Source organism: Halichoeres trimaculatus, unplaced genomic scaffold (assembly GCF_033239565.1).
Source record: "Halichoeres trimaculatus isolate MK-OKI-2021-1 unplaced genomic scaffold, fHalTri1.1 fHalTri1_scaffold_3, whole genome shotgun sequence".
Taxonomy (NCBI): Eukaryota; Metazoa; Chordata; class Actinopteri; order Labriformes; family Labridae; genus Halichoeres; species Halichoeres trimaculatus.
In genome coordinates, this window is record NW_027437181.1 from 28,244,215 (window position 1) to 28,257,090 (window position 12,876).

At 39.9% G+C, this 12,876-nt stretch overlaps 1 protein-coding gene across 2 annotated transcripts; it reads right to left on the reverse strand.

The window, feature by feature from the left end:
* Window positions 1-280: 280 nt before the first annotated feature.
* wt1b (WT1 transcription factor b) lies at window positions 281-9,025 on the reverse strand. Of its 2 annotated transcripts, none has more exons than XM_074666240.1 (9): window positions 8,273-9,025; window positions 5,494-5,616; window positions 4,529-4,628; window positions 3,117-3,197; window positions 2,700-2,805; window positions 2,457-2,604; window positions 2,228-2,317; window positions 1,126-1,209; window positions 281-964 (listed from the first exon to the last, which is right to left on the reverse strand). In XM_074666240.1, exons 1-9 carry the CDS (start codon window positions 8,691-8,693, stop codon window positions 843-845), a joined length of 1,275 nt encoding a protein of 424 aa, XP_074522341.1. In that variant the 5' UTR covers window positions 8,694-9,025; the 3' UTR covers window positions 281-842. The 2 variants fall into 2 exon arrangements, with proteins under 2 accessions (XP_074522341.1, XP_074522340.1); XM_074666239.1 differs by having other exon boundaries at window positions 1,117-1,209.
* Between the last annotated feature and the right edge of the window lie 3,851 nt (window positions 9,026-12,876).

Sequence of the window (12,876 nt, forward strand, 5' to 3'; positions counted from 1 at the left end):
ACACTGAGGTATGTGTCTTTTCTAATGAGATTTATCTGGCTCCAGATGTTCCTGGTTATGAAGATGTGTGTCAGTGATTTAGGAGGGTGAGACCTGCACCCTGTCAGAGTCACAGTGGGGTGCTGTTATACTGTCTGTCACCCCCACCCCCAAACCCCCCACCCACCTACCCACCTCCACCCACTGCCGCTCATAGGTGGCCTCTGACAGTACCATCATCTTTCTCTCTTTCTCACACAAACACACGAGTCACAATCTTTGAAAAAGACGTGAGTCAAGATTTTATATTTATAACCTTACAAAACATAGAAATACAAAAGGAATGTCTATAAAGGGAAGCAAGTACACCACATATATACAAAGCAAATAGGTAAGTATGACGTATACTGTAGGAGTATTAAGATGTTCACATTCCCAAAGCGAAACTTCTCTGTGTTCAACTTAATGGATGAAATAAAGACACATTCCTTAATCCAGTTTTTACATCGTCCAGCACATATTTTGAGGTGAAGCAAGTAAAATGATAAAAAAAAGCCAGTGCAAGTGTACTAGTGTATATCCAAAAAGTGTATCAACAACTTCCTTTGGCTCAGAAAACTGTGACGCTGTACTGAGTTTGCTTTTGTTTGATTTTTTTTTTTAACCTCTCAGAGATCTTGAGGATCATTAGAGTCTCTTTTTCCTCAGCTGGTCGAGGGAGGCATCAGCTGCGCTTGCCACTTCATTTAGTCTGGCACAGAACCACAACCACTGACCAGGCTCCAGAAGCTTCTCCTGCTAGTTGGCACAACATATAGTCACCTTCTTTTTACTCTTTCTCCTCCTCCTCCTCCTCAGGCTGCTCAGATGGCAGACTGCAGCTTGGTCAGGTTTCTCTGGTGCATGCTGTGGTGGCGCATCAGCTCGTCAGAGCGGGCAAACTTCTTCTGACAGTTGGACCAGCGGCAGGTAAAGGGCTTCTCACCTGACCACAAGGGGATGAGGGAAAAAAAAAGTTGTTGCTTTAGAGTTAATTAAACTAAAAGAATTCATTTTTCAGTAAGAACCAAGATGGCCCCCTGAACAGAAAGGTGGCATTGAGAGAATAAAGGTAAAAAAAAATAAAGGTATACGCACTTGTTTTACCTGTATGAGTCCGAGTGTGTGTCTTAAGATGATCTGACCGTGAAAACTTTCTCTGACACGTCTCACACTGAAAAGGCTTCACTCCTACACAGAGATGACAACAGTGGTTGTGATGATGGAAACAGGAATGAGAAAAAGTCAGAACGAGGGCTGAACTTTTAAATCTGACATCAGGAAAATTTACACAAAAATGCATTTCACATGTAAATTCAACCGACAAAATAACTTAAAATCATAAAAGACATCTGAATTTTTTTGAAAAATCTTCTTTAACAGGGGGATCTATATTAAGAGACCTTGTAAAAAATATCAGTCAGCTAAATTATTAATTCAGATTTATTCTACAATTTGACCTGGAGAGTAACACTTTGCATGATTTAAGAAGGAATGTTCATTATCACCAATAAAACTTGAACTCTTAAAAAATACTAAAATGACAATATTATAAACGTTTAATTCAGCATTTAATTTTAATTTAAAAATACATGATGCATAAAATGAAATTAATTTTTTTATCATATATATATATATATATATATATATATATATATATATATATATATATATATATATATATATATATATATATATATACACTAACACATATTTAAATAAATTTATTTATTTATTCATTTATTTATCTATTCATTTATTCATTTTGTTTATTTTTTTGTCAGAGCTGCAAGAACTTTCCTGGATATTAATTTTGGGTCTACTTCTGCAAGACTAACTTTGTTACCTGGAGGTTTTACTCCACCGATCCACTTTCAGAAACTCCTCAATCAAAACTGTCATAAATGAACTGACAAGGTGAGAGTTGATTTCCATTTTCCATGATTTTACATCAATAAAGCCCATTTAATGACCTTCTCCACAGCCTCAGCCAGGAATAAAACTCAGCCAGGAAAAAGAAAATCATCTTCTTATGAATGAACATAACTAACTTTGAGAGGGATAAGATATATCTAAACTTACTGATTTGTTGTTATATAACAACCGCTTTTACATTGAAAGTCTTATTCACAGAGGAATGTTAACTCCCTTGTCCAAAGGAAGCTCCCGCTCTGGGCGTAACTGGTTCAGGAGTTTTACACTGGTGTACCTGTGTGTCTGCGCTGATGCCTCTTTAACTGGTCTGAGCGAGAGAATCTGCGTCCACAGTCTGTGAAATCACACTGGTAAGGCTTTTCTCCTGCAAGATAAAAAAAACATCAGTCATCTTCTTTATCACTTTTAGGAAAAATACCACCAGCATTTGCACCTTCAGTATTTTTCCAGTTAAGATGAGGAAAGTCAAAGCACCAGCACAACTCTATCTTGTCTTATCTCACCTGTGTGTTTGCGGCCGTGCATCTGCAGATGTGACAGTTTGAAGTATTTTTTGCTGCAGCCGGGATACGCGCAGACAAACGGACGCTTTTCATTGGCCTCTGTTGACCTCACGACTGGTGGAGCAATACTAGCTACCCGTCTGACATCCTTCAGGACAGAGAAGAAGGCAGAGACTTTTGTAAAATAGATGTTTCCTTTTCTGCATGCTTTGTTTGTGCATGTGTGAGTTAACTCTGACTGACCTGAAGTCCTCTGAAGACTCCATGTGTGTGTATGTGGTACTGGGCGCTGACCAGCATGGGCGGAGGCGGGACTGTGGGGTCACTTTCATAGCTTGGTGCGTGTCCGCTGACAGGCAGGAGCAAAAAAAGGAAGAATTTAGTAAACACACTGAACACTTCAAAAAGAAACTGACAGAGGAACTTCATTTGAACCGAGTCCTTAAAGATGTCAGAGTCTCCTCAAACTGATCCTTAAAACACTCAGAGAAACCCGTACACACAGATGTTAGTTTGTCCACTTCCTGATCTCCTTAGGGAGTGGGCCAACAGCCATCTGTTTAAACCTCCCTCCTCTCCTCTGCAGCACCACAAATAATGCTTAAAAGCAAAGGATACGCGACTTTATTTATAACAAACGATAAGAGAACAAAAACTCACCTCTTCATGGAAGAAGCCAGTGAGTTCATCTGGTTCCATGTTACACAGTCCAGCTGAGACGCCATTTGATACAGGTTATCACTGAATGAAACACAGCGTGGTTATTAATGTTTCACTTTGATTCTTTTGGGAAAATTCAGTACGAAAAAAAACTATTGAAAAATGTAAAAACAACAAAGATTAGTTCAGAGGTCGTGACAGATAAGAAGAAAATGTGATTTACAGTATTTCTTTGTTTTCTTCTCTTTTTTTATTCGTGAAGTATTTCTGGGGAAACCTTGAGAAGAGATATCACAGTAAACATTTTCATCTCTCTGCACACTTCCTGTCCTTTTCTTCCCTTGTATGGTTGATGAAGATGTTTCATTGAGGGGAACTCCAAACTACTCTCTGTTTAACACATCCTGTCCACCCTGCACACCCCTCACTGGCTTCATTAAAAAACATGGGCTCTGAGCCATTCTTTACCTTGGCAGATCACACTAATGCATCCACACATGCGCACACACACACATACTTGGAGAGGTGATTGTGCACTCGGCAGGGGTGAGTGCCTCCGTGCCTAGCACACCACGCACCGGTGCATGACATCACTCTGTCCTCAGTATCATTAAAAAGCGGGAAACAGTTTCGGGGGAATTCTGGACGGCATTCCTTGAGAAGTCCTTGAGGGAAGGATGGTGATGGCTCGCTAATCAGCTCTGAGATATGTTAAACTGTGGAAAGACTCATTGATATCTGACATGTACTCACTGTGTACGAGTGTGTGCGTGTCTCTATGTTTGTTTGAGGGTTTCCAGCTCATGCCGTGAGCTCTAACAACAGCCGAGTCTTCCCTCCTCTTATCAAGCCCTGTTCCAGTGTTTGGGTAGCACATGTTCCTTTTCTACAAAAACACTGCAAGGCGGCATTTAAAGAATTTCATCCTAATTTACCCCCCTCAGATGGTTTGCATCAAATGAGAATGAGTTGGAATCAAACCCAGAGGTTGAAATAAGAAGATTCCCAGCCTCAACCACCACTTAACTTTCACTTAGACTGAGCGTGTCTCTTTTACTTTTCTCCTCATTTTTCCTCAGGGTGGACTTGGACACATCAGCAGTAGATCACTCTCTGTTTGTTTTGGCCTGCTGAGCAGCAGTGGGCAGCACTTAACCTCAGAACAAATTAGGATTCACAAACCAGACAGCGCAGAGGCAGGATCAGAGGGAGTTCACACGTTTAAAAAACGACCAGCGACTGAGCGAGTGAACCAGCGAGCACGCCGTGTTAGTGGAAAGAATCTGACGTTAATGGATGTGTGAGGAGTCTGAACACTCGTGGGGAGGAGTGGAATTGTACCATGAGGGGATTTAAGGTAGCCGGAGTCAAATGAAGTAACAATAAATGCATTCAGAGACAAGTATGCGTACCTGTTGTAATTTCTCAACAGCAGAGCCTGGCTGTTTGGACAGGACTCAGGGGGATTGTGGCATCCAAACATGGGTGGGGGGGCCGGGTACTGCTGCTCAACTAGAAGAAAAAAAAATGTCTGCGTTATTGATGACATCATTGAGAGTGTTTTTACTAGGTGATAAAATATCAGATATTCTTATCTGATAAAAAATAATAAATGCTGCGATATTAATTTTATTTATTAAGGATCCTTCAAAATACAGTTACAAATCCTCTTAAGATAACTGGAAATAAAAGTAGGGAGAAAAATCAAAGCCACAAAAAAACATTTAAAAAAAATTGCAGATGAATTCATAACACAGGCAGAAGACGGGGTGGAAAATTGTGTTTCAAAAAGTAATTTAGAAAATGAAGACAGAGAGTTTGCAGCTCTGATCAGTTCGCTGATATTCTCAAAAACACATCACTTCCAATAATGTTTTAATTTTCTTTTTTTTAACGGTTACAAAACACATGAAGTCAGTGATAAAATGAAGCTTTTTAAAAAAAAAATCTGTTCATTTTCAAGGCACATTTAGTACATGCACGTCTGCACTGTTCCACGTTGACCTGCTTGTTTGTTTTTCTTTCAGAGAGCGCGTGGGTCAATCAGGAACACTGGTCCTTTTCAGCCTCATATACTATATTGTTCCCCAGACAGTTTCTGACATTCCAGCAGAGTCACATAAAGCCGTTTCCTCCAGTTATCAGAGTCATTAACCATACGTGTGCTTAAAGAGCGAGAGGGAGAGCGTGTTTATGTATGCCTGCGTGCACCAGCGTGTGTGCGCGCAGAGATGGAGGGAGATGAAGGACAATGGATGACAGCAGCTCTGTTGTGATATGAAAAATAACAGGTTACTTACATAACCTTGCAGTGACATGACAGTCCTCCAGTCTGCAAGTCAATTTAGTGCAGAGACGTCAGGATGCAGACACTTACCTATGTTGTTTGGTGGAGACAGCGTGTCCTCATGTTTGAAGGACAGGCTGGAGAGCTGAGGGGTGTGGTGGGACGGTGTGTGACCATAACTGGGGTTGCTGTCTAAACTCACTGCTCCATAACCTGAGAGCAGAAAGGAGAAGCAACGGAAAGTTTCAATAATCTTGTTTGCCTGGCGGAGTCATTAGATCACCATCCTGCTAAAGATGGTAACAGTGAGCGGTCTGCAGAGTCTCAGTATCTGGTCAGTTATCTGAATCCCCTGGTAGTGGCTCTTAGTCTTTGGCAGGGTCACCACAGAGAGACATTCATTAAACAACTAAATCCCTTTTCCTTGTAACATGCTCTTTTTCCCTCCATCTATCTTCAGCCTTGTGGTTGCAATATTTATGGCAGGTGGAAAAAGAAATTTGGCGAACACACCACAGACGGACTGAGATGAGCTGCTGTGGAGTACGCTCTGTGAAAAAACAAGGCTGGAAAGTGATGAATTGCATGTATGCTAACTTAATTAAAGTTAAACGAAACAGGGAGCATTGTGAGTTATTACATTGTCTGAGAGAAATGCATAAAGTTAAAGTTAAAGACGAATATTACATTTGAGAAAGCTACGTAAAAATGATTCATTGTTTCACTTTACATACACACAGCAGACCTATTGAATTTAATTTTTATTCAATTTCTGGTTCTTGGGCGGGAGACTTTATTTCATGACCTTAATCAGGACCTGAAATCTTTGATATTGTAATTAAAAAATAAATAAAAATAAAAAATAGTTTTAAATGTCTAGTAAGAGATGTAACATTTCACACGGTTGCTGGATTACAGAGCTAATGCTAGTTCAATGATCTATGTTTTGTTTGATTATTAATTTTCTTTTTTTTTAAATTCACTGATTAAACCAAATTTAAATTAATTTTATCAATCACATTGAATATTATATTTTAACAGTTTTTTTTGTTTGTTTTTTTTTAAGTCTGGCTGTTTGGGCAAAGAGGGGGTCAAGCAGATTTTTAAATGCGTCATTGTGGGCATTTTATCCAGGAGCTGCTTCAATCCTTAATCTGAAAAGAGTATCATCATTTTTGTTGGTATAAGTTTTAGTTTCTGACCTCTTCTTCAAGCAAAAAGAAAATCTTGCATTCATTCAAAACTTTCTCTTTTGAAATAGTAATTGAGTCCTGACACAGCCTTGACACGTTGACGTATCCTGAGTCAGGCCTCGGAGGGATGTTGAAAATTTTCAGAGAAAAATGACTCATGTGTCTCTTGTATTTCAATCCCTGAAGAGCACAGAACATGCCAACTATTATAACATTCAATAAAAAGTACTTTCACTGTGCAACAAGACGCACAAAAAACTGTTTCTACAAGTCACCACCGCAGACCCGGGCAGGTTTAGAGCGCTGACTTCTGGGTAATGAGGCCCAACAGAGATGAGCTTTGTTTACAGAAATGCTGGGTCATCACTGCGATGATGAAACTTCACAGGAAACTGGAATAAAGTCTGATTCCAGAAAATGGTTCTAAAATTAAAACAAAAAAAAGAAAAGAAAAACTCACAGTGATGTGTTTTATGAAGGCCTAATATGATTAAAAAATACCCAATGCATTATTCTAAACCCCGACTCAAGTTTATCTATAACCATATATATCTATGTGTTTACGTATCTATCTATCTGTACATGGTGCGTCTCTCTATGTATCTATCCTGTTCTTGGTTTAGTTAAATCTGATGTATTAAGAGTCTGAAATATTCGGGTCTGCAGAACAAAGCAACGTTTTTTTTTTACTCATATAAATATTGTAAGGTCTAAGTTTTTCTTTACACTTACACCTCGTGTTATCAGCAGAAACAATGCACAAGTTATTCAGAGCTGCAAAAATGATACATGTCATATACTTTCATATACTTTACAAAGAGTTTATGTACGTTATTAAAGTTTGTGACCATTTTTAGTTTGGATTAAATATCTAACTGTGATTTTAAAAACGACAAATCTATTCTTCAGGCTTTAGGTTTTCTACCTGAGTCGCTGAGCAAAGGAAAAACAGCAATGTGTTAGAGCTTCATGGACCCACCTAGAGTTAAATTTCAATATTGATATTTTAACAAGGTCACAGGCGCATTAGTTAAATATGAATTCTGCAAATGGGGCTGATCTTTAGATATATATATATCTGAGATTTCTTAGGCATAAGAATCACATTTTACAAACAGAAGCATCAGAAATGCGTTGTACTGATGTTCTGTATTAGTCTAGATTTTATTCAATGTAATGTCTACTAATCCATCACATTGTCCCTGGATTCTTGGGCAAAATTGTTTTTAAAAATATCCTGCCAATAAAAAATAAATTGTCTTTTAAGACATCTTAAACGATGAGAATAGAGTTACAAATTTTCAGTTTTAAATTATGCATCAAACACAGGAATAACTGATCCTCTTTCTGTGGCTCTAATGCTGACTGAAGATCTGACATTCATCTCCAGTGAAAGGCCTCACATCAGAGCAAACGGACTGTTCTGTGGATCAGTGCCAGAGCGCTACCAGGAAGCTGTCAAGCCCGTTCCTGACACGGGACAGGGTGACCCAGTACTGCACAAAACATCCTGCTGAGACACAACAGCATTGACAACCACCTAAAAATGGAAATCTGTCCTGGATGCTGGAAGCAGGAAATTTAAGTACAAAGGCCCTCTTTAAGACCTGGACTTAATGGACCTGTGGTTGGAAACAGGAGTCTAGTGAGGTGGGACTGATGCTGAGCATGCTTACCCTGGTTCCTGGGTGCAGGAGAACTCTCCATGCAGCCAGGTAGGTAGGTCCCACTGGAGAACATCCTGGCCTGTCCTGCAGTCGGCTCCCCAAAGGCCCCAACTCGACAGGGACCTGATCCAGTAAACTGGCCCGAGAAGTGCACCGTGAAGGCCCCAAGTCCACAGTGAGGGTCCTCTATGGTGTCAGTGGTCCCCCATCCTGGCTCTTGCTTGATGAGGGAGTGGTGGGGGGGCAGGGTGCTGTAGGGAGAGCTAGGGTGGAGGTCCAGGAGCTGGGTCCACTGCCCGCCACCAGCGACAGACATCCCACAGCCGCCAGCAGCTCCGGGTAAGGACGGCACTGGAGGCGCTGGAGATAAGAGGGTCAGATCTCGGACGTCTGACCCCATGGACATGGCTCCACACGGGTCAGTTAGCATCAGCGACGTCAGGTCGAGAAAGTCCAAGAGAGGGGCGGTATTCCAGAGGAAGACGTGGACGGGAGGAACAAAATCCTGAAAGTTCAACAAAAATAACGAAGAAAGAAAGAAGACTGGAGGACACAAACATCAGTGGTAAAAGAACACTGTAGGTGCCATCTCTCCCTCCACATGTGCTGAAAGTAAAAGCTAAAATAAGGGAATTAGTGATGATGATGGATGCCAAATTTCACACTCCCCTGCTATCTGTGGTGGCTTTATAGTGGGAGTGTGTGGGGCCAACAGCTCCTTGTCCCTCTGTCTCTACAGTGTCTGACTTTCCTTCCTCTCCTGAAGGCTCAAATAGTGAATAACTCAGTGGACAGGGGGGAGGAGCAAGGGAGGCTGAGAAGAAGAAGAAGAAGAAGAAGACTCCCCTGCTCTGCCTCCGCTCGGCCAACACACAGCGCACTTCTGAGGAGACTCTGACTAATGTCACATTTGCATGAGCCGAGGTGTTGCTCCTCTTTCTCTGCTGAAGTTCAAGTTTTGTCTGAGTGTGTGTGAATAAGTGTGAGAGAAAAAGTGTTTTCAAGAAGCAGAGAGCGGTTTTATTGAATTCTCTTAATACGAAGCTGGAGTTAAAGCAGGAGCTTCTAGAGCACCAGTCAAAAATGAATGGTTGAAAACAGCCCAAGGTCAGTTTCATTTGGGCTGTGAATTCATCAAACTTCTCAACGGCTAAATTTTGTAAGATTTAGAGATTTTTTTCAGAGCATGGAAAAAGTATCTGAATGTCCATAAAAAATGAAACAACACTTATGTAGAGCTTAAACTAAAAGAGTTTCGTAACCAACAAAGTAAAATGTTTATGTGTTCACTGCTGACCGTGATGTTCACACAGACACTCATCATTTCTGACTCTTCTGACTCATCTGTTTTCTCAAACATACACACTTTCAAAATAAGTTACCGACTGGGTGAGGCAACTATTTTAATGAAAAAAAGAAGGAAAAAAAGAGTCAGATTAGGAAATAAATAAATAATGCATTTACTTTTTTTTTTTCTGATGCATTCATCTTTACGTTTATTTTATCTTTTCCGTAATGAGGACACTTTTTCTTTAGACACCATATGTCAGAGGATTTAGGATATTATGACAGGTTAATAAAAAACAGTGCTGTTTTTAATCTCTGTTAATGAATTTATGGATGAAGGAATTATTACTGATGATGTAGTAAAAAAATAATAAAACGACAGATTTGGGTTTTTCCCGTTCTGGATGCTGTTCTGTTTTCTGCTAAAAGTAACTCACATAAACTACACACGGCCTTGGAGGAACGCCACATCACACAAAGGGATAATTATTTATTAGTCCAAGAGAGGGGGAGTTTGCTGTGTGAGTGTGTGTGTGTGTGTGTGTGTGTGTGTGTGTGTGTGTGTGTGTGTGTGTGTGTGTGTGTGTGTGTGTGTGTGTGTGTGTGTGTGTGTGTGTGTGTCCCGCGCTGTTTAAGAGATAGAGGTTTTGACCTTAACTCAGACTTAACTCTATGTGGAACTGCAGAGGAATGCAGTCACTTAGAATCTGTCTATAAATTTCAGCAGCTGCTGTGGATCTTTGAACATTATTGTATTTGTCAGAACAACAGCCTGGCTTCTTCTTCTTCTTCTTCTTTCTTTCTTTCTTTATAAGCAATGAAATGGTCAGCACGCTTTTAGGGGCCTTGAAGAAATATACCAGTGCAGGGTAACGGTCAGTTCTTGATGACCTCTCATAAACAACCCAGAGATTATTTTACTGTTTGTATTACTTTAAACTCTGTAAATTCTGGTATAAAATAAAAAGTTTCCAATGTGAGGTAGATTAAGATATTTACATTTTTAGATTCCCCTTAATTTACCTCTGACAAAGTAACATTAATTTATGTCTTTTTTTATTTTTTTTATTATTATTTTTTTTTACTTCAGTATAGTCATGGTGTGATCTAATGCTGTTTGCATCTATGATTTGTTTTGACATGATAATAAAATAGATAGGTCATGTGATCTGTTTGTAAGCTTATTTTTATTCTGCTGTTTTATTATCTTGATCAGTTTTTATTTTCTTTTTTTGAAGGCAATGAACAAGTTAAGTTTGATATATCATTTTAAAATTGCATATTAACATATTGGCTGTGTTCTTTCCAACATGTACAACAAAATAATTAAACTTAAGAAGTCAAAGTTAAATTAATTAAACTAAATAATTAAACTAACTCTGTACCTTGAAAAATGCAAAAAAAAAAAAATGCAAAAAAAAAAAAAAAAAAGAATTATGATAGGAACCCCTTCCATGCTTGTCGTGTAGTGTTTGGTATTTTGGTTGTTTTACCCACATGGGTCAGGAGTTAAAAGACAAAGGGTCTTAAATTGTTTATATCTAATTATTATGGACTCTGATCTAATCACCTACCACACACCTCTTCTCTCTGTTCCATAAAGGCTGTTACAGGTTGATCATAAAAACTTACTTTAGGCTGATTTAAATCTAGTGATTTCTTTCTTGAAATGTTCCTCTCATGCACTCGTTCCAAACTGACCGTACGTTAAGAGCTCTCAGCAGATTTGAGATTTGAGATAGAGACCTTCGGGGACGAGGATGCTGTGAGGTGAAGAGTGTTCGCCAGTTCCTGTCGTCACCATCTGGAATATGAGTCTAGGATTCCAGTGAACGTCGGTGACCCCTGATTCAACTTAAGAGAAGTGATGGCTGTAAGGGGGGGAGGGACAAAAGGACATACAGAGAGAAAGAGAGATCTTAAATCACTGCATGAGTGATGAAATCATCTGGCTTACTGCTGTGGTGGCATCAGTTGATATTGCACAATGTGACTGTGTCATCAGCGCTGTCTTTCTTCCTGTTTTGGTGACCATCTTATTGGGAGCAGAGTCAGGGAAAGTCTTGCTCTACGAAGTGATAACAGAGGGATCTGATGGCTCCAGAAAAACCTGTCTTCTTTACAAGCAGCTGTACAGTATAACCTGTCAAAAACAGTGAAGCAGTACACACACCCAGAACAGTTTGAACTTTGACCCTGTGGAAGTCATTTTGCAAAGCTTATACCTACACATACATGAAGTGAAATTGACAGTCAGAGTGTATCAGCTTGTTTCTAATAGTCACAACTTTAGAAATGTCTCTAATGGCTAAACACAGATTCATCTAGGTGGTTTTTGGCCATGAAGAAGATAAAGTGCACTCTGACCTCCACTCTATTCTGGAGAATAAAGTGCTGTAAAGGCCAACCAGTACCCTAAAAGAACACCCAGCCATTCTGAGGATGTCAACCCACCTAAAAATAGTAGTCAGGATAATTAATTCCTCCCTGAACTATTCAAAAATCCCTCAGTGGTCCACCCACGACAAACAAACAACATCTTAAATAATGTACGAAATGTACAAAAGGTTGTGGTACAATTGAAAGTACCCCGCCAAAAAACAGAGAGAGAAGGAAAACGCAGTGCATCCGAGCCAAGAAAACTCTGGCCGTGCCTTCCCCAGTGGAGTCTTTAGCGGGGATTCATCAAAGGTGACGGGGCCGGGAGAAAACAACCCTTTCAGCCCCTATATGACGGATGGCGGTCCCCGAATACACCCATTCTTCAGATCAATCTCTGGTTAACTCAGGGTTTAAAACAACAACACTGGCTGTGTGGAGGAAGGGTAATGGTCAATACTGCCTGTGACCCTTAACAAGAAATACACAAGACTTTTGCTTTCTACAGCAAGAGATGCGTTAGAGGAAATCTGAGGAGGCTTTTGTTTCTGCCAGAGACGTTTGATAAACTGCACAGACATGTGACCTGGTGTAAGACGACACCTGAAAAAGATATTACTTTTTTCCATTTTAATAAACATTGGTATTCATGCTTAAGTCGGCAGTTTTTTAAGCTGCGTCTTTTAAAGCAACATGATTTATTTACACTTTTAAATCACGGGTATAAAAGTGTTCATGATGTGAGGACCAAAACAGCCCAGAGAGAGCAGCAGGTGTGATTTTCATGTGCTGACGGTGGCATAAAAAGGCTCAGACCTTCACTTTTTCTCCGTGGGTATGGAAACAAACAGATAACAAACCAAAGAGCAGTGTGTTGTAATGCTTCATCATTTCCCCTATCTGCCTGTGGCCTCTAGGAAATGGTTACATTTTCAAACAAGACACAG

Coding starts and splice junctions, on each gene's coding strand:
- wt1b (XM_074666239.1), bottom strand. CDS start 8,693: ATGCTAACTGACCCGTGTGGAGCCATGTCCATGGGGTCAGACGTCCGA. Junction 4,629..5,493: donor GTCTCCACCAAACAACATAG/GTAAGTGTCTGC, acceptor TTTTTCTTCTAG/TTGAGCAGCAGTACCCGGCC. Junction 3,198..4,528: donor CTGTTGAGAAATTACAACAG/GTACGCATACTT, acceptor TGTTTCATTCAG/TGATAACCTGTATCAAATGG.